The sequence below is a fragment of the Anas acuta genome, chromosome 2 (genome assembly GCF_963932015.1).
Source record: "Anas acuta chromosome 2, bAnaAcu1.1, whole genome shotgun sequence".
Classification (NCBI taxonomy): domain Eukaryota; kingdom Metazoa; phylum Chordata; class Aves; order Anseriformes; family Anatidae; genus Anas; species Anas acuta.
In genome coordinates this window covers 79,710,050-79,731,344 of record NC_088980.1, presented here as the reverse complement: position 1 = coordinate 79,731,344, position 21,295 = coordinate 79,710,050, and the positions used below count along the sequence as shown (strand labels likewise).

The 21,295-nt window shown below is 39.7% G+C and overlaps 2 protein-coding genes and 1 long non-coding RNA gene across 5 annotated transcripts; 1 reads left to right on the top strand and 2 right to left on the bottom strand.

Annotated features, from left to right (window-relative positions):
- Positions 1–13: 13 nt before the first annotated feature.
- Positions 14–9,136, bottom strand: LOC137850660 (serpin B6-like). 2 transcript variants are annotated; one of them, XM_068670927.1, is made up of 8 exons: positions 8,999–9,136; positions 7,422–7,531; positions 6,815–6,992; positions 5,728–5,865; positions 4,472–4,589; positions 4,091–4,233; positions 2,215–2,382; positions 14–1,316 (listed from the first exon to the last, which is right to left on the bottom strand). In XM_068670927.1, the coding sequence occupies exons 3-8, from the start codon at positions 6,980–6,982 to the stop codon at positions 912–914; spliced, it is 1,140 nt and encodes a 379-aa protein (XP_068527028.1). In that variant the 5' UTR covers positions 6,983–6,992; positions 7,422–7,531; positions 8,999–9,136; the 3' UTR covers positions 14–911. The 2 variants fall into 2 exon arrangements, with proteins under 2 accessions (XP_068527028.1, XP_068527029.1); XM_068670928.1 differs by lacking the exon at positions 8,999–9,136 and adding an exon at positions 8,955–8,977.
- A 190-nt stretch (positions 9,137–9,326) lies between these two features.
- Positions 9,327–17,555, bottom strand: LOC137850659 (heterochromatin-associated protein MENT-like). Of its 2 annotated transcripts, XM_068670926.1 has the most exons (8): positions 17,314–17,555; positions 16,320–16,403; positions 15,473–15,610; positions 13,604–13,721; positions 12,906–13,048; positions 11,314–11,481; positions 10,184–10,436; positions 9,327–10,086 (listed from the first exon to the last, which is right to left on the bottom strand). In XM_068670926.1, the coding sequence occupies exons 1-8, from the start codon at positions 17,485–17,487 to the stop codon at positions 9,971–9,973; spliced, it is 1,194 nt and encodes a 397-aa protein (XP_068527027.1). In that variant the 5' UTR covers positions 17,488–17,555; the 3' UTR covers positions 9,327–9,970. The 2 variants fall into 2 exon arrangements, with proteins under 2 accessions (XP_068527027.1, XP_068527026.1); XM_068670925.1 differs by having other exon boundaries at positions 9,327–10,436; positions 17,314–17,554.
- On the top strand, positions 9,396–12,035 carry LOC137850662 (uncharacterized). Its single transcript, XR_011092718.1, has 2 exons — positions 9,396–9,532; positions 10,155–12,035. It is a non-coding gene; the product is annotated as an uncharacterized lncRNA (long non-coding RNA).
- Positions 17,556–21,295: the final 3,740 nt, after the last annotated feature.

Here is a 21,295-nt window from a genome sequence, read left to right as displayed (position 1 = left end):
AGGAACTCCCACAGCACTCACAAATTCATTTATTATTTCAGGAATAGCAAAACAAATCACTGTTAGTAAAGTCACTTCAGTTTTTGTCTTTGGCATTCAGTTAAAGTAAGAGGTTTAACAAACCATGAAGAAGAAAAATATATAGATAGAAAAAAAAAAAACTTTAGCATTTAAATACCACAGAGGAACCATATGCTTTTTTATTACATTCTTTGTTAAAGGACTGATAAATTAGGTGATAGCTAATATACCCAGGTGTCACATAGTGGTAAGACAACAATCCTTACCCCATGAAAACTTGCAAGGTCACTTGTTACAGAGACATACTTTTATTCCCACTCTTGTATAAGAGATATCCAGTTATCATCCAAAAAACAACTCTAGTCAGGATGCTTAACAACATATAAAAGGTTGCCAAAGCCTCCTTTCATCTCCCTTCACCTTTATGAAAGTGTTAAATGTTCTGGAAGAACGATAAAAGACAAAAAATACTGGGGATGGGAAAAAAAAACACAACAGGGAACACAGCATGAGATGTCTTCCAATCTGTCAGAAACAAAATCTACTTCTTCCTTTTCTATGAGATGTCACTATCTGATTACTGTCTGGTGGCCACAAAAAGGAAAGTGTGATGGGAACTGTAAGCACAGATTCAAGCGTTCACTGAGTATATTTCTTGTCAGTAAGAAGTTACAAAACTCCCTGCTCAGGTGCACAGGATAGCAAACCTGTTTTAAACAGCAGCTGCTGTGTATGTCTAAGTGTCTCTGGTACTCTATCGAAGCCCAAATGAATGACCAGAGAAGCAGATTCAGGCACAGTTGAAAGAGGCAGTTAGTGCAAAAGAGTAATCCTATCCTAAAGGAACAAAGTTACTGTGTTAATGGCAGCACTTCTGTCGAGACATCTTTTTAGGGAGAGCAGTATCTGCCACAAAACAGAATGCTGGAAGTTTTGTTGTGCCGGATGAAGAAGAGGAATGGATGATCAGCAGTGAAATCTGGAACGATCATAGCACAGCGCATTAACATCACTCCTGCTGTGGCAGCTGCTGCTTCAGTGCCTTCTTCATTGACTTCCACAAAGGACTTGTGAACCACTTCAGAAAGCACTAGCTCGTTACCAGCTGAGATGGCTGAGAAGTTTGCCTTCTTTACGTCAAACGCATCAGGCATTCCCATGTTGCTCAAAAGAGGTTTGAGAGTGTAGTTTTCTTCCAATTTAAATCTGGGTAAAGACACTCTCACCTCTGTTATATCCATCATTTCTGGATTAATCCACTCTGTCAGCTTCTCAGATGTAAGTTCTCTTTCCAGCTTAAAAAAAAAAAAAAAACAAGTTACATAATTAAAATAAAGAAGAATCACAATTTTATGCAGGCATAAGTGACGATTACTCTATCTGTTTATATAGTGCATAACATGCATCTTTTTCTGGAGCTTACAGGGTCTTAAGCCAAAATACAAGCTTTATTACCTACTAGAGACTATGGCTTCAGCTGAGATCAATCCTGTATGCTCTCTGTGGTAGATACATTACTATGAGATAGTATCTCAAAGTTTACTTTTATAAAACACACTAGACTGTAAAAAACATTTTTACATATGAGAAGTAAAAGCACAGAAGAACCGATGACAAGGTCCCAAAGAAACCAAACCCAGTTCTTCCTTTTAACCAAAAGATCCTATTTCAGGATCTTCCAGCTGACAGGCTGGTGAAAAAGCCTGCTTACAACACACTTTGTAGTCAGTGTTAGAAAAACTTATTAATTGCTTGGCCAGAGCAAGAGGCAACCAAAACTTGTATCTCTACAACAGAAGAGACCACAGACTTCCCTGTGAACATGCTTCTAAGTAGAGGGCCAGTGACAATGTGCCAGCTGTTCAGTAAGGAAGACCTATGGAAGTCCATACTGGAAGTCATAATTGCTCCCCCAAATCTCTCATCTGCTACTCCCCCTACTAGGGCTTCACCATAACCACAGCTAACTCCTGCTCCTGATGAGGGCTACATCATCTTCCAGAGCCTCTGACTTTGGGGGCAGGTGAAAATAATACATGCCACTTTGGGGGCAGGGAGATATGGGATGTATTTCAGCCAGTCCTGAGCACCAGCGGTATCATAGCTTTGAGACTGAACTGCAGGTTCACATGCAGTACCAAGCTTGCTTCCCTGGCCAGATACAAACTGTCTGGATTTAGCTCAACAGCTTACCTTTTCCAAGCCAGTAGTTTCATCCTGAATTGCATCAGGGAGCAGGATGATCATGCTGAGTTCATTGCCAACATATGGGAGCTCAAGAACTTTGGTCTCCAGGTCTCCAATATAGGTCATTGGAAATTTAGCTTTTTGGAACATCATCTGCACAGGTTTGGTCTCATTCTGAAATAAAGACATCAACAGTTACTACTGAGCTAGTACACTGGTCTTAAAATACAAAGCAGGTAACCAGTTACTTAAAGCTTTTTAGAATTTGACTGTACAGAAACCTGAGCACAGTGCAGTGTACAGCCTTGTCACTCTTCCATAAAGAGAAAGATAAAAATTAAATCTCAGGAATCCTTAATTTCTAATGGGGAAATATATGTGAAATTTGCTTTAAGGCAAAGAAGCAAGAATACATATTTGTTCACTAAGCAGAGCTGGCAAGAAGCAGGACCTAGGTTCCTTGCTTTAAATTAATAAAAAGTAATTTCCATTTAGGTATTTTCATTTCACTCCATGTGGCTCTAGGCACTATAACAAAACAACTGAAATATCTTAATATGCTACTAAAATGCTAAGGCACTGAGAACATCATTTTGAATTCTTAAAAGTCACAGAGGTAGTAAGAAGGTGTAAGATTTTTCTGTTTTATTTTTCACCATCTCCTTCCATTTACACATGGACCATCAGCTACTTTTGCTTACATTTTCCTCCCTTTTAGTTAAATTTAATCACTTTTCCCCTTACCTTCACAAGATAACCATGCAAGGTGTTGCCTTTTTTTAAAAAAAAAAAAAACAACAAAAAAAGGAAAGTCCATTGAAACAATGCCCTTAGATTATGCCAGAAGTGATTTTGCAACAGCAATCAATGACGCATGAAAAGGATGAATAAGCAAAGGCCACACAGCATGCCAAAAATGATCCAGCAAGTCATAAGAAGTGCAAAAGTCAAAGATTTACTATCACAGAGAAGACTACTGGGATGTTAAAGTAATTCTAATCCTGGACAGACTGTAAAATAACTAGCTTAAAGCTTCAGGTTAGCACCTGGGATTTCCAACTGCTCATTTGAGCCTACTCATTGACTTCTGCAGACCATCAGCAGCTAGTCATTATCAGGATGAAATTATAAATTTAAGCCATTTGTTTGTAACAAGGGAAGAGGTTTGCAGTTGTTTGCATATCTAAAAGTGAGTTCCTTGTCTGAGACAAGGCAGCATTACTCAATCTCACAGTTACTTGGAAAAGTTGTATCTTGATCTCAAAGACTAGAGTCTTCAAAAACAAGCAAATAAAACTGTTTGCAAAGAAAAAGGTAATCTAAGAGCTAGGTTGGGCCTCACCCTCAGATACATCACTGGATCTGTCTTTGCAGGAGGGAGAGGAAAGAGCCCTAAGCAAATACATAAGCTTGGGCTTTGTTTCATCTCTGGGGGGAAACTGATGGCAAGCCTTCCTTCCAAACAGGAACCAAGTCAGTCTGGTGGTTTCTAAAATGCCACAGTATGTAGATTGGGAGAGTAATATAATGCCCTATATGAGAAGTGGAGCAGTTTCAAGCATTTTTGGATACATTTCATCACTGTGAGAGTAACAGTTTGAAATCAAGCATGAGGGCTTCAATTTCACATAGTGCTTGTTTTAAGCAGGTGAGTTCTTACAGAATTCACATTACCAGTTTGTTTTCATCCTGGAGAAATACTTGTGTGACACTAAAAATCCTAGTAATTACACAAAACTTAACAGAAACTAGGCAAAGAACTTTCATATCAAGGGGACAGGCAGTAAGAAGCTCCATGCAGCCAGGTAACACTGCCTGAATGATTTTTTTTCCTTCAAAGTCAGATATATCATTGTATTGTCAGCATGTTAGTACACCATACCTTGTTAATTTTAAATAGCCTTTCGTTTGTATTCTCTTTGTCAAACCTTTTTTCCCAGTTGCCTTTGAAATAGATGGCATTCACCAACACAAGTCTGGTCATTGAATCAATAATTCCCTCTGCCAGCAGGTTTTTAATTTTACCTTTAGGATATATTGAAAGAAAACACAATTATATACACGTCAATGTTAAAAATTATCACATAGCATCCAATGTGTATTAATTACTGGCTAATTAAAGGAATTACGTACCAATCAGAGAGAGTTCAATAATTGTTACTTAAAAAAAAAAAAAAGCATCACAATATGACATCTTGAACTAGTTGTTTGTGCAAGCCCTGACTGCTGCTAAATGCAGCAGGGAGCTCTGCAAAACACTCACCTTCAGTCTTTTCTTCTACCCAGCCGTTTATTTGCTTTCTGGAATCCTCTGAAGCATTCTTAAAGTCAGTCTGTTCTAGTCCAGCATGGTAGAATTTCTGACTTGATTCTACAAATGACTGCCAGAAACATTCAAAACAGCTTTTCACCAACATACTTATACTGACATTCAGTAACAGATTATTTTTAAATACACAGAAAAAACTATTCCCTCTCCTCCCCCAGCTTCACATAAAGCTATTAATGTTTTGTCTGACATGTTCCTATTAGTTGTCATATCACCTGTTGGAGCTAGCAATTATTTTCCCATTTAAGTCAAATGGCTTCTTTTATATGCTACGAAGTTCTACAGACTCAACTGAGAAACGATGTGCCTAAAATGTCTGTTCTTTTTGCTTGAGTGAGAAAACACATGTTATAAACTTGTCTCTACATAAACTTCATTGTCAGACTTCCCAGGCTAATGAAAACCTTTAGGGTAGAGGGGAAACAGATTTTTCTTAGAGAACAGAAAAATTCTCTCAGAGTTAAATAGTTAGATTCACAGATGCAAAATTCAGAGTATAATCCACGTAATTCTAATCTGATATAGGAACAAAACTAACATTCTTCATTAAAAAACACCTGTAAATTAGGAAGTACTATAGTGACAACATAACAGCATTTGTTTTTCTGCAGAAGTTCTTAGACATAGAACTCCATCACTCCCAGGAAAAAGAAAAAAAAAAACCAACTAGATGCATACCTCTATTTCTAGGAAAGCACCTAAAGAACCATACATAACAGTACCTATTATTCTTATTTACATACTCTGATAAGGAAAATATTAAGTCATGTACTCCTTTTAGTATGTTCTCTGGATGACTTATCAGAGAAAAGAAACTCCAAATACTTTCCATGCTGGACAGCAGTAACAATTATTTTTCACCATATTTACATATGATCAAAGGAAAAGAGATTCATAAACCATTTGGCCCACAGCACCCCCAAAAAGAATGGATGATGAAACCCAGGAGATTTAGAGTCTGCTGGATTTTATAGTGCTTTGCACCAGTTATGCATTCAGATCACAGGGTCACCTAAAAGGATCTGCTCCACCTAGTTCAGAACCCAGTCTTCTGCATTAACTTTCAGGTTGGTAGGTCTCAACTTATAAAAACTTGGAAAGTAAAATCCAAAGCCTCTGTCTGACCTCCAAAGGGAATACCTAGCAAGTACATTATACTTCAAAACACCACAAATTTAATGTTTACTTACTGAGAGAAACTCAAATGTCTTCTCTCCATAAAGTCGGTTAGCAGTTCTGAGGATATATTTGGTGTCTGGATCGTTAATTTCAGAGAGAAGTGACTGATACCCATTGTGAGCATCCTCAGCTTTGTTCAGAGAAAGCACCTGTAGAAAGACAAATATCCTCAGTGTGGTCCATGTCTTCTTTGAAACACTTTCTTCACCACAACTGTGTTGTGTGTGTTTTTCTTTTAAATGAGTTTTGGGCTTAAACACTATGACTTGAAAACAGGTTTTTCATCATATCTCCTATTTGGAGCTCATAATTCAAGTCACATACGATGTATCCACTCAAATATTGTGCAAGTAATAAATAAGGTTGCAGAAAAGAGGGCAGCATTAGGTTCCTTCACTCCATCTGAGCATTAGAAGACCACTGAATGGTTGAGGTTGGAAAGGACCTCTGGAGGCCATCTGGTCCAACCTCCCTGCTTTCTAAGGAATCCACCCAGTCCCCAAAGAAGTCTGAGTCTAGATACATCCTGCCTTTTTCTTAGTGCTGCACAAAGTTCTTCTTGGAAAAATGGGTATTTATAATCCCTATCCTAGAAAACCTAGCAAAAACTCTGTTAAAATCCAGAGACCAAAAGAACCTGAAGTTAAAACAAAGCAAAACTTTTTTTTAAAAGTGCCTGGCTACATGTTCGAAACATGCACAGTCCGATAGTATGACATTAAGCCCAAAAAAAGATGATAGAGAAAAAAATGTTTTATGTAGCTGGAGATTCACCTTTAGCTATACAAATATAAACCTACAAGAAAAAAAGTCCCAGATACCTCTTAATGACATACTAAGGAAGATCTCTATCTCCAAAACGAACCCCCCCACACACAACATAAGAACAGGAACCTCTTAATCTGCCCCCCCAGTACACAAACACAATAAAACACATGTACTGATTACGTACATACCAAAGGATGACCTCTGCTCTCCAAGACCAGAATGATTACAACAATTTAACATAAGTGGAGGTCACAGACTATACTACAGATTTATTGTTCATATGTCCATATTGTTCATCAAATTCAGTGCACTAAGTTTATAGAGACATACCTTTGATATTTGGGCTTCAGTGTTACCTTTTGAACCCAGCAAAATCATAGACAAAGCAGAAGAAATACTAAAAGGAGAAAAGAATAGATTCTGTGTGCCGTTTTTCTCACTCAGCTGTCTTAAGAGGTCCAACGCAAAAGTGGTATTTGCTGCACTGAGGCTATCCATGATTCAGAGCCTAGCAGACAAAACACAAAAAGAAAAGAACGGCTCAAATTTATTTGAATACAAACTGATAATCTATTTCTGTGTTTTACGTTTCCCAATATAAATGATTCACAAAATATCTTGGTTAGGGTATAATATTATGAAAAACTGGTTTGGTGGAATAAACATCTTAAATCCCATACTAGGCACTAGGTGGATTTATTGCTTTTATATTTCAATCCCGGACTTGTAGTAGAAGAAATGATTCCCATTGGCATCATTGGGCTTATTCACTGGCTAAATAATACTACATACATACTACCTTTGAGATGTGCATTCATGACAGTAATTTGTTTAGCATTTGTTAGAACAAGTCTCCTTTGACTCTGCAACGACAATTATTTGCTTTACAGGATAACCAATGCAAAATAACATTAAAATGGCAGAATTCCAAACTTACCTTCTACAAGTCTGTGTATCTTCAGTAATACCTTTAGTGTACTTGTTTGTGCAAAAGCTGTATTCTATACCTAACAGCAAGCCTGGCAGAAGTCAGCTGAATGACTTGACCTACAAGATTCAAATGAAATTTATCTGCTCAGCATGACAAATTAGTGCAATTTCCTGCTGCAGTACAAAGAAAAAAAAAATCAAAGTCCACTGCAGCCTGGCTTTTATTGTCTACAACACGGAAATACGTGCGATAAAATAGACTGGTCATAGAGAACTTGATGGTACCTGCATGCTCCAACATATGCAACTCAATACCTGTCAGACTTTACGTACATCAGCTGCACAGACTGGTAACTAACCTGACATTAGATCACACACCTATAGAAGGAGCATTAAATGCCAGAAGTCTGGATTAACTACAGTAAGTATCGCCACACTTTGAAAGGTATCAACTGATAGTAATTTGCATGTGCCTATGTGTGTTTTTATTGTTATTGAGGCAGTGCCTAGTGTTGGTATGTTGCTACAAAATACAAAACCAACACCTAATCCATATTCCTGATTCATCAAATCGAATAAATAGGACAAAAGGACAAGTTTGTGTACGTGTTCTTTTCCTTCTATAAAAATATCCTTGCTAGCAGCTTTACTACAGACAGCAGTAGGAACTTTCTGGTCTCTCTTCTCCCACAAATGAAAAAAAAAAAAAAAAAAGGAAAAAAACAACTTGGATTGAAACAATCCTCTGATTCTGCCTGAAACAGAAGTGATGTAACCACATGCGCTTTACAGCGTGTAGGAGGCACTTTGCATTTTCAGTTCACATCGGTTATTCCAGGGACCAGAAGTTTCGCTGTCAGACTGCCAGCAATGAGGTTTTCGGCCTGCAGGCGCCAGAAGTTTGTGCAGGCTTTCCACAACAGGCAACCCTTTACAGACAAAAGGATGCATCTCACACCCTTTGCCTCAAAATCTGTGCTTTTATCCAAACTGCAAGGAACATCACAACAGCTGTTCCTTGCAGTTTGTGCAACAGCAGGGCAAGGAGGGGCAGCTTTAGTTATCCACACTCTCCCCACAGCTCAGGAACTGTAACATAACCCAACAGAGGGCTTTTGGAGACGATGCAGACAGGGTAAGGAACAAGAACACCCAAGAGACAAGCGCACACTGTCTATTTCCACCTGCCTGCCACAACCCCCTCACACACCATACCATTGACAGGCGGCTGGGCACGCAGCACCGTGCCGGCAGCAGCGATTTTGGGGGTGTCCTGACCCCAAATCGTGTCTCCTGTGCTTTAGGAAAGGCTGCTCTGAGCTGACAGGGCTCCCCGGGGCGCCCAGCCCCAGCAAGCTGCGGCTCTGCCCCGGCCACCGCCCTGTGGCCGCACCCCGGCGACACCACGGCACGGCCACCGGTACAGAGCCGGCCGCCCAGCCGCAGCTCCCCGGCTGACACAGGCATCCATGAGGGGAAAGGAGCTTCGTGGAGGCGCCAAAAAATCCCCTTTTCCCCTCAAAAAACCAATCCAACGCACACTGCCCGTAGCAAGCAGTACAGCGCAGCAGCCGCCCCACTCACCCAGCCGGCCGGCCACCGGCGTTTCCCCAGCCTCCGCTCCGCCCTTCCCCCGGAAGCCTTGCCCGGCCACGGGCCGCCCATCGCCGGGGAAAGGAGCTGGGGCTCGGCCCCTCCATGGCTTCTTCCATGGTCCCCTTCATGACCACCTTCGTGGTTGTTACTGGGGGCTGCGCCACTGCGCCCCTTCCCCGCTATGGCCGCGGGCGGGCGGCGGCCATTTTAGCCGCAGCCCCCCTGCATCTCCGCAGGCTTTGCCTTGCTACTTATTTCCTACCTCCTCTTCCCCTTCTCCTCGTATAACTGACAGAAAACACCATCAGGCTATGAGCATTATGCGATATTATTATTATTATTAATAACAAAGGCGTGCTGTTGCTGTAGCCAGAGGCTGAGCGTGGTTCTGGCACGCCCATAGCTCGAAGTGAGGCAAACAGCCCTTACAGGGGTGTGGCTTTTTGTAATTATTTTTCGAGGCAATCTGTGGAAGAATGTGTTGATGCAAAATTCAGAGATGACGAAGACTTAAGTCTGGGGGTGTGTGTAAGAAACAAGAGGGGAGGCTGGCTTTTTGGGGGGAGGGGTGCCCATAGTTGCAATGCAGGGACCTAATCAAGGGCTAAATGGGCTAATTATAGCAAGGTGGAAGTAAGTGCAGACCACGTCTGAATCAGGATGTAGTCATGAGGGCAAGGACTGGGCCTCACGTTTGCATGCACTACAGTGAGGGAAAGGGGGATGGCAATGCTACAGCTGATAGTGGCTGGGGGACAGAGCTACCCCAGCAGGCTAATCTGAGTGCTAACCAGGGTTGCTCTGTCAACATGAGGCATTGCGTGCTCCCCTAGGCACTGTCATAGCTATCATTTTGGTGTAGGAGAAGCAAAAGGAGAAGCTTTGCTTCAGGCTGTGGGGTGCGTGGTCTGATAGACAAGGAGTCCAGGTCCAGGTATCCCTCCAGCTGCAGCAGAAGTATCAGGTTTTACCCCGAGCTGGCAAACCGCTATCTGCTGCTCTGCAGGGCAGGGAGTAATGCTGACTAGGGTGAGCAGAATCTGCCAAAGAAGAGGATGGTTTGGGACTTGTTGTGCCTAATAAAGAAGAGGAAGGGGTGGTCAGCTTTAAAAGTTACTTTAGGTGTTCTTGTTCTCATCACCAGGACACCTGTGGCAGCTGCTGCCTCAGTACCTTCTTCGTTGACCTCCACAAAAGCTTTGTGAATAACTTTTGAGATGAAGAGGTCCTTCTTCGCTGACATCCCTGTGAAATCAGCCTGAACTGGATCAAAAGCGTTTCGTATGCCCATGCTGCTCAAAGTGGATTTAAGATCATAATTTTCTTCCAGCTTCAATTTCGGCAGGTACAGTTCTACTTCAGCTTTCATCATATTGTCTGAGTTGGACCATTCAGCCAGTTTCTCATAGGTCAGCTCTCTTTCCACCTGCAATGAATTTGGGAAGAAAATAGTCATAATGCAAAGGACAAAGAGAAGACATGCACACCAGGATATAACACTCATCAAGATGTAAAATAAAGTCCAGCTACCAGCTGTGTACGCAGCTGGGATGCTCTCTGTATTCTTAGGACGTGATCCTGCAAAGTGCTGCGTGACTTACAGTCTTGTATATTTCCTTAAAGGTGGTAAGGTGTAGCAGTGAACCTGCAGAATAGTTCCTTATTTTTTTGCGGATGTGAAAAGCATTACTTTTTTGCGATGTCATGGTGATACTAATAGGCCCTCGGTATATGTATATATGAAAGACGTTTCTCTTAGTGCTAAGTAAGTAGGATGCATGGGACCTTGGGTACAAATAAAAATGTTTGCTCTGATCTATTTAGAGTCTGAAACTGATCCTGGCATGACCATAAGTGGCTGCTGATACCTAGAGGGTCAGGATAGTCAGTGCTTAGTTTGAGAATCCTCACCACAAAGTATCAGGTGCAAGTCTGGACTGCAAATGACATAAAATGATTAATGCACCTTTCAGAAGAAGATTAATTCTGTCATGACGTTTCAAATCTGTTTTTCCCTTTCCTTGTTCTGCTATTCTGGCAATAGAAAAGAAGATACAAAATAGGCTAAGACAGTAGTGTGGACGTACTTTTTTAGGTGTATCAAGTATAATATTATGTTCGCATCATTAACAGATGCCCTGAATCCTAGGCTGAGAAATCATTGTATTATAGCTTATGAAACAAAGTATATACATAGCAAATCCCTTTCTGCCATAATTTTGAAGCTCATTCTTCCTCACTATTTTCATCTGTTTCCATTAATGTCTCGTAGTGTGTGTGATGCAACAGTATGCCAATTTTACCAGCTCCAGACCAGTAGTGTTGTCACTGATGTCATCTGGTAGGAGAATGAACATGCTGACTTCATTTTCCACATATGGCAGCTCAATGACTTGGAATTTCATGGTTGTCTCTTGAAAGATTAAAAATGTATCTCTCAGAAACATCATCTGTACTGGCTTAGTCCTGGTCTGTGAAACAATAAAAAGATATAAAAAATCAGTAGTACTACTTCATTCCTTAGAAGTAATGAAGAAGATTACTTGCTTCCTTGAACTGAAAGCAAAGATTTGGAAACAAGTGTAAGACTCAGCAACATCTGAATATTTTTCCAGTACTGTTTCCTTCAGACAGTGTCACGTATGCCCCTGTTCCAAAATCAATGGAATCTTTGAAAAAAAATCCATAAAGACACATACGCTATCAACCTGCTAACTTAATTACATGTAATGTATTTCTCACTCTAAAAACAAGGTGTGAGCTTTGATAAGCAAATAATTACTCTGTATTTCAGGTTTCCTCACAGACTGTACACTGTTGGAGTGAATGTGTTGATTGAGGGTAAGGGGTGAAATGTTGACTTCCTTTCCTTGGATGCCATCAACTCTTTTGCATACTCCCAAACAATACTGATTTTCTTAATTTGCCTCTAAACTATATCTGTGGCCTGTGCTGGCTATTCCTCTTCCTCAAACCACAGATGTTTGATTAGCAAATGGAATAAAATTACCCAGCAATTTTCTGCATTCCCAAGCTGTGTTTATGTTCACAGACCTTTGCTGATACATCCACTCTCTCCTTTCCATTGTTACACAAGTGCAAAAGTTCATCTGTTTGCAGGCTTTTCTATCAGATACACTGTGAATTAAACCCTCTGTGCGCTGTGTACCATGAGTAATCCTAAAACCACATGTGTAGTGTAGTAGCTGTCAGATACACAGCCACAGTATCGACACGATTGTTTCAAATCACCTGGTATACAAAAGATATTTGCACTCATAATCTATGTCAAACAAGGTATGTGTTTCGATTGACAAATCCTTTTGCTTATCTTTGACATAATCCAAAAAGACTCATGCAGTGAGCTACCGTGAATTGTCAGTGTGTGAATGTTTAAATAGTTAGCTCAATCAGTGTATACTGAACACATCGTCGACACGCACTTGGCTAAAATGTTGAACCCTCATGAAAATTCCACATGAGGTTTTGCACAACCGCAAGGGTACATTAGGAAAGAGCAGTAGGTTCAGATTGCTTGAACTCAGGCTATAGACTATCTGTCTCAAAAGCACAAAAGAGACCTAGGTGTCTAAATACTGCTCTCCGAAGTAGCTCAGTCCCTTTTGAAAATGGCACCTCAACACTTACAGAAATTTCTTCCTATGCTTAAGTTACTTAACTATAGTGTTTTGGCAGCAAGGAGCTACTGATTAGAGAGAAAATCTTATTCTCATGCATCTGTGTAAATAATTCTGACTTCTTTTCATAATTGCTCTTCTCACTGCGTTTATACCATGTGCCTATCTACAGGTAGTGTTGCAGTGGCGTATGAAATGCAGGTGAAATATTTAGAGGTTTGTCGCTCTTCAGTAATAGATAGACTGAAGGAATTTACCTTGCTTAATCTGAATGGTGTCTCAGAAGTATCTTTTTCAGGAAATCTCTTTTCCCAGTTTCCTTTGAAATAAATGGCATTTACTAAGACCAATATGGTGTGAGAATCAAGAGATCCAGCAGGCAGCAGATTCTGGATCTTCCCTTCAAAATCAGACAAATAGGACTGTTATTTCAGTGTGACAGTGTGAATTACCAGTTTTAGTTGTGCTTTTTCTGTGCCTATGTATCTAACAAAAGTGCACCTAGGAGACTTTTTTCCTGTACATTTTTCATAGTACACATATGGTAAAAAGTATCTTATTTTTAAATATATTAACAGCAGTTTTTATAGTAGCTGACATTGGAAATTGGTTAAAGTTTGGACGTTCTGTGAAGCTGGCTGCATGCAGTATAAAACATTCAGAATAAAAGCCTTCATTGATTAGGGTGGAGCCATTCAGTATCTATTTCTGCCTCCAATGAACAGAAATAATTCAGAAGAGACCATGGCTGGAAGGATGAAAGGAAGGGCCTTGTAAAGAGCAGCAGTTAGGTTTGGAGGGAGCCATTCTTCAAGCCATTTAACTGCACTTTGCTTGTCACCTCCCCTGAGTTTCCATCTCTTATGGATCTCTGGCTGCAGGAGAAATACAAGTGGAAATGCAAATGATTTGGAAATGAGAAAAGAAAAAGCCATTAGAGTGGTACTTAACTTACTCTCTGTTTCATTTTCAACCCAGGAATTGATCTGTGCTCTGACTTGTTCCGCAGCTGTCTTAAAGTTTACAGCTTGTGGTTTTACTTTGTAATACCTTGTAATGAGTTCTAAGAATTTCTGAAAGATAAAGTTGGAAAATGAATGCTTATGTAGTAAAATTTAAGCTACAAAAGTGGTGGAAATAATCACTTAAACAGATTATACAATCTGCTAATACACAGTTGGTGAAAATATAGTTAATTTGAAATTTAGATAACCCTTAAAATAAGGTCTGATACATTCTGTGCTAAATATTAAGTAAGGACTTCTGTCTCATGGAGAGTGATACGTCATGTTTTTGTACTTGAAATTCAAAATGGAAATTTGTAATTTTGAAATATCAAATTAAATAAACATTCTTCACCTTTTTTATCATCGTTATTTCTCAGAATGACCTTTTCATATCATTGAAGTATTTTCTACTTTGTAATGTAGAGTTCAGTACAAGAGGGAAGAGTAGCCTCATACAAAGTTAAAATAACATTTTTAGATTTACTTCAGACTCAAGGAACCTGCCAAGAGTTTGTGAGGACAATAGAGGGTCAGGCATAAAAGGAATGTTCTGGTAGGATAACATTGTGGCAGAAAACTAGAATTGACTTTTACATTGCTGTCTTCTCTGAGACAGTTCAGGGAGATTCCCAGCAGGAGATTCTCTAATTAGTCTTAAAGGGTAGATACATGAGATTGTGGAGAAAATGAGCAATATGCATTCATCAGGATTTATTTAGTTTAATGACTGAGTAATTGCTAATTACTCAGGAGATGGAAGCAAACTCCAAGATCAAAGAACCGTAATCTCATTTAAAACCACCTTCCAAGAAACTGGATGATGATTAATGCAATGTCACTTCTTAAAAGGATGTCAAAGATACAGGGAACTACAAACTCATAAGCCCACAGGGCACATGAATAAATAGGTTTAGCGGGCATGTGGATAAGCATGATGTATCGGAGCAGCATTTTGTAATAGGAAGTTCTACATTACAAATCTGTTGGAGTTTTTTTGAAGGTGTCAGGAAGCCTGTGGGTAAGAAGGTTAAGCCATGACAGCCTAATTGGATTAAAAAAAAAAGCATTTCAGAAGACTTCCCACCAAAGGCTTTTGAAGAAGCTGAGTATCCATGGGACTACAGAGAAAGATCTCGCCCATTTAAAAGAATGGAAACCAACAGGAGGAGGAAATAGTGTTCATGGTAAATGGATATTACTATTGGAGCTCTATAGGGATAAGTGATGAGATTTGTGCTAAAATATTTAATTTATAGAACATAGATGTAAATATTTGCATTCCAATATACACATTGAAATGTCTGTAAATAATGCAGTGGAGGGTAGTATACAGGGCATGATTACACTTCAGGAATGAGGTGTTGAAGCTATAATGGACAGTTGTGTGAAAAATACCTGCCCAGTAATGGTCAAAAAGGCAAATATAATTTGAAGAGTTAGAAAGAAAGAAGTAATAAAAGGACAAACATTAATATGCTGCTCTGTAAAGCCATGGTGTGCCTATGGTTTGAATTAGTGCAGTTCTGGCCTCCCCATCTCAGAAATGCTGGAGTATAAGTACCACTGACAAGGGGAACAAGGATGACCAGGGATACAGAGAAGCTTCCTTTAGAGGAAAAACAAACCAACAGTGATGCTAACAAGAAGCAGGCTGAAAAGAGACAAGGTGGACCTCTTGTCCATGTAAGACTAGCCCAGTACGGCTGTCCTCACCTTCTTACTAGAACTGCAGTGCTATCATTTGGAAAATTTTGATTTCCTTTATTATTAATACTTTTTAAACTCAGAATATTTTTAAGCAAAAATGTTCAGCTCACCGGCAGTAATGGGTAGGTCTTCTCCTCAAACAGTTGGTTGGCACTTTTCAGCAAGTAGGTGTTTCTGGGCTTGTTGATGGCAGTCAGGAGCTCTTTGAAGCCTGCGTGGATATCTTCAGCTTCCTCATGCTCAGGACCCTTGGAAAGAGACATCAATTAGTATGGAAATATTTTTTCTCTCTGGAGCATCGAACCTTCCGTGATCATTTGAAAAGCCTCAGGTCATTTTAATTTAAAAGGAATGCCAAGGGCTGGAGCTCTTTTTTGAGTATCTAGCATATTTGCAGCACTACATACAACTGGACAAATTGTTTCTGTCTGTAGGGTGAAGGTTTGATTCTGCAAAGCTGCCTAGACCTTTGGGGTCATCTGCTGATGGTGCAGCCAGGAGGTTGGATCATCTGTTTTCAGTCATAGGCCTAATTTTGAGTATCACGAGGACCATTAAGGCAGCCTTGCAGCTTTTGAGCTTTTTGAGCTTTTGACAATGGGAATCTATGCAACTGGTGCACGGTGACTTAACCTTAGGTTGGTGAGGCAGCATTCCTTGCTCTGGTCTTTTTTCACTCATGCTGAGACATGGGCTTCTAGGAAGGACACACGGAAAAGAACTTGGTGGTCAGAGGATAGAAGAGGTTTCGAGTTTTGCAAAGGAATGGGGACAGGCTGAAGAGGTAATGGAGAGAGATGTCTGGAGGACCACATCAGGCAGACCTTGCTACAACTTAGAAAGTCAGTGAATTACTAAAATGAATGCGGACATAATGATTTATCCTGAGGATTCATCCTGAGCCATCTAAAAGGAGAATGACATTTAATTCTCTGAGTCTTTTGTTGTAATACATACCATTTCTCTGTTCCTTGGTCTCCCCAGAGAAGGCCTTGTCTCAGAAGAACCTTCTTCTCTTCCAGTCTGGTTAAAATGAAGCACCTGTGACAATGACAAATTTTCATAAAGACAGCTTGTTTTAAGAAGATAAATGTGCTCAAGTATATGTAATTGTATTAGTTTTCTACTTAGGAAAATTCACCGGTCATGCACAATATTAGTTAGTCTACTGAAGTTAATGAGGACAAGACCTTACTCTCGATTATACTCTATAATTATATCATAATTATATCTATTTTAGTCATATTTACTACTTAATAACAGAGCAATATCATGGCTCAGACATGAATTTATTTGGAACAATGGTTAATTCATGCTTAGTTATGTGGAATTTATTTTCAGATCATGACTAAGCAGAACAAACAACATAGTGCAGTTCAGAGTCTTACTACTGGGATGCCAATATAAAACTCTAAAGTTAACGTATGTACATAAATAAAATAATGAATGTGCAGAATGAGAACACAGATACACCACTTTCAGGAACACCTGGGATCTAGAAGCAGTGATAGTATCTCTGGCTTTCCTTTCTCTAGAGTGTCTACTAAGACTCTAGAGTGTCTTAGTTGCATATTAATTTTGTTAATAAAGATGTCTCTTTATTACTACTTGAGCACAGCATCAGGTGAATTATTCTCTTCAAGGGCAATTTAAATAGAAGGTAGATTTCCCAACAAGACTGCAGTAGTCTCTAATGTCAATAACTTCCCTCTGGCAACTGTTAAGTGTAAGCTAAATGTAGGGGTAGTAATAGAGCAGGTAGCTCTTGGAAATAAACTGGAAGAACAGTGACCTGCAGGACTGCAGACAGCATGAATGAGATTATTTCTTGTACCCAACATGATGACAAATCACTGTTTTCCCCATGTTGCTCCTTTCTGTTTCACATAGGCAGGTGGGTAATACAATTCATGTGGGAACTGGCTTTAATACTGCTAGTTTCACAGCTTACCTTAGCCATCTGTGCTGCAGTGTCACCTTTTGCACCCAGATAGACCATGGCGAGAGCAGTTGCAATACTCCAAGGAGCAAAGAAAATATTCTGGCCTTTGGAAGTTTCATTCAGCTTTTTGTAAAGGTCCAGAGCAAAGCTGTTGGTTGATGCTGAGAAAGACTCCATCTCCATCGATACAGCCTAAGGTAAATGATTGGCAGACAGAGGTGATGACTGCTTCTTTATGATTAAAAATAATAATAATAAAATAAAAAATAAACACAAATAATAATAATAAAAAGTTAATGGTCAAAATACTGCATAGACACCAAATACAGTCAGATAGCAGGTCTCTTTTCAAGAACTGCATTATTTCTCCCTTTCCCGTCACTCCTAAATATTTATAGTCTTGTTTCAACCTTTTACTTAGCAATCATCAGATAAGCACTATTTTAGCTAGGAATGTTTTCACAAACGAAAATATTAAAAAATAAAAATAAAACATTTGCTTAAGTTTCATATAATTATTCTTTGGTTCTGATGTTGTGAAACAGAAACATTTCCCACTGTTCTTTCTTCTTTGAGCTCTTCTCCTTATTTCTTTAAACTTCCTTAACTATTACTTTCCACTGAAAGAAGCATAGTGAATTCATGCAATTCCTTACTCGTATCTAAAAGGCTTCTAGAGATCTGTACGTTGTTAAATTTTCTTTGTGGAGATAGATCTACATTTGGTACCTGTAGCTGGATTTGTTAATTAGTGTTTTTCAAGTGAACTCCCGTATCTTACAATCCCAGAAATTCAGAAATCTCCATTGCCTTCAACAGTATGAGGACTGCTCATACCAAAGACAGTGCACAGTTGCATCAGGTGCAAGACTAAGCATTAGATCAACAAAAACAACGAGACATTTTAATCCATCTTCACCCACAATTTTCATGCTTAAATCAAAACCAGCAGTCCTTAAAGACAGTTGCCATGCAGTGTTAGAGATACCTGGATCCTCCAGGATCCTTGAATTTGGATTTCAAAGCTTCCTAAGGCTCCAAAACAGCTTCCAAGCCTTCTCAGGAGTGTTTCAGAGGTGGACACCCTGCAGCCTTGCTCATACCTTGTCCTAAAAATGCTGAGATATCTCTTACTGCTGTGCCTGGAGGAGCTGATACTCAGCTAGAGTATCAGCTAGATACTCTCAGAGCATATCTAGGGAACAGGGCTGGGATGGATGTTTTTGCCTGAAGAATTTCAAACCAATCTCTCTGCTGTTTCCAGCGTGTGCCTGAACTGAATCTGCATGCAGCAATCAGACATTTCTCAGGCTTGAGAGAGAGAATAAGTGCAGGTTTGTGTGAAGTTCATCAATCTACTAGACAATTTGGTCATCTGGGAAAGAAAAAATCTGGATGCCTGATCCAGTAGTTTTTTTTTATATGAATGAAGCAGAGGCTTGAGCCAATACACCCAATACTGTGTTACAAAGTCATGCTGTCATGTGTCTCTAGGAGAGCATTTTGTCCTTCAGTCTATACTCACTCCCCTGATCCTAAACCAACTCGTAGCCTGGTGATTAAGGTAGGCACCCTGCCTACTGTGAGGAAACTTTCTGCCCTCTCAGGCTGCACAGGTTTTGCACAGTCTGGGTTTGCATCCTGATCACTGCGCCCTTTGCACGGTGTTTTCCAAAGCACTGCAGTTTGTACTAAAAAATGAACAGCCCCTTCCCCTGCATAACATTTATGCCATCTTTTATCTGCTCAGTTCCAAAGAATTCATGCAAATTTTTAAGACTTCCAAAATAAAGCTGGTTATATAGATATGAATGTTTACACTACCTGAATCCTGTGAGAGAGGGAAGAGTTAAGATGTCTTCAGTCAGGATCTGTTGGTGGTATGTGAGGCAATGAATACTTTTGGAAATGTAGAAATGGTTGCACCTCCCTTTTCTTCCCTACATCCTCCTCTTGTATTAACATGCCCGTTCCCTCATTTATTCCCATTTCTTCTCTCCATCACCAGCTTGCAGAATTTACAGAGAGGGACAGAAGGAGGGTGAGGTTCAAAATCACTGTTATTTGGTATGTGTCCCGAAACATGAAGGCCAGCATGCCTTTCTCCCAGTGGTGTCTGGCCTGCAAAACTATGGGAATTGCAGAAGAGAATAGAGCCACACTGCATTGATAAGGGACACGCTGAAATAATTTTATAGCTTCCTTTTCTTCTTACTCTGCGAAATTGTGAAATTAGTATAAACTAATCTAAAAGATTTGACTGAAAAGGAGTGCTGAAGTAGGTTGTTATTGCTGTTGTCAGATGGCAAAGTGTGACTGTTGTCAAATTTCAGAGGAGAAAGGTTTGAATACTTGTGGCTGCCAGGTCACATAAAACCCTTATTTTGTGATGTTTTACACTTGTCCTCTTATACCTCAGAAATCAGATCCTCAAGGGCGCTCAGAAGGTGCTACCACAGTCACCTAAAATAAATGATGAGGTGTAAGTGAACACTGGGCTCACTTGAAATATTGGATGGTGCTAGCAGAGGAGGTGAAGGTGTTTTAGATAACTAAAGGCCCTGCACCATACCAAGCTCCTTATTCCTCTGTTACAAATGAGGGGCGTTTGGATCATCCACAAAAAACTGCTTGGAAGCTCTGCTTGTAATGACTTGTTTTACTGAGGCTGTTTGTTGTGTTGGAGTAGAGAGTGAAAACAGCAAAATGTGTAAAGTCAGAGATCACTAGAGACGTAATACAAGGCAGTTATCTGTATACAAATATTTTACTTTAACCAACGTAATTAGCAATTCCAGTTTTCCTCTGCTCTTATCTGTGTGGTTTAGATTAACTGCATTGATCCATTTCCTTCGCAATTGTTATTTATCTGTTGTGCTACATGTATGGTTACTTAGGAGTGCTCCCTGCCCACAAGTATGACAAATGCAGAACAAACAGATTACCAGCATGCGGTCAACCTATATGGAAAAATCATCAATATAAAGAGTTCAAACGCATATTTAGAACTAGAAATACATTTTTGTGTTTTTATCCACTTTGAATCTGACTGATATGTATGTCATACAAGGTTTCAGGAGTGATACATGTGCCTCTCTTTTTTTATATTTTATTTCTAAGTGTCTGCATTTTTCATAGGAATATCCATCTTGTTTTCTTTCTTCAGAAATATAGCAGACACTATTATGTTTAGTTACATGCTTAAGAAATGTTCTTGCTACATATCTGAAACTGCTGTTACCTATTTTTTAGCTAAATGTATAGGAGAAGGAAAAAAAATACAACTGTTAGTGATTATAATTACTGTACTACACGCTACAAAGATTGGCCAAAAATACAGGAAGATTAAGAAAGGTTGCCCAAATTGTGTAGACACCCTTTGTGGTATCCACTGCAAGATCCTGTTAAGTAAGAGAGAGCAGAGTTTCCAAGGGGAGCAAACACGTGAAAGAGAAGGTGCTCTTGGTTTTGCCACGCCACGTAGAGGAAATAGTGACTTGCTGCAAACAATGCTGGAAACAGTGTTTTGCAGCATCAGACTCCTGACCTGTTGTCTGCAAATACATCGGCCTCTGACAAATGGTCTTAAGAAGTCTTCTGATAAAACTAGTCATTTTCCTCAGGCAATCCGATGAAGTGATTTTGGACTTTTTGAAGCCATCTTTCATCCCCAGCTTGCTCAATGTGGATGTGAGGTTGCATCTTTCTACCTGTAATTTGTTTACTCAGTAATTTGAGTGGACTCTTTGGGCATTTTTTTTTTTTTGACAATCAGTTCTCTTGTGGTTGCATCTGTTTAAAAGCAGCACAATTTAAAATCAGTCCTAGACTAAGTCTGGTTATGTTTTGTTGTTGTTGTTGTTTTAATGCTGTGGAAAATCCCATTCAACTGGTTGAGATACTCAAAACCCAACTGGACACAGTCCTGACCCCACCTGAGCAGGAGAGTTGGACCAGATGACCTCAGGTGGTCACTTCTAGCCTGAACGAT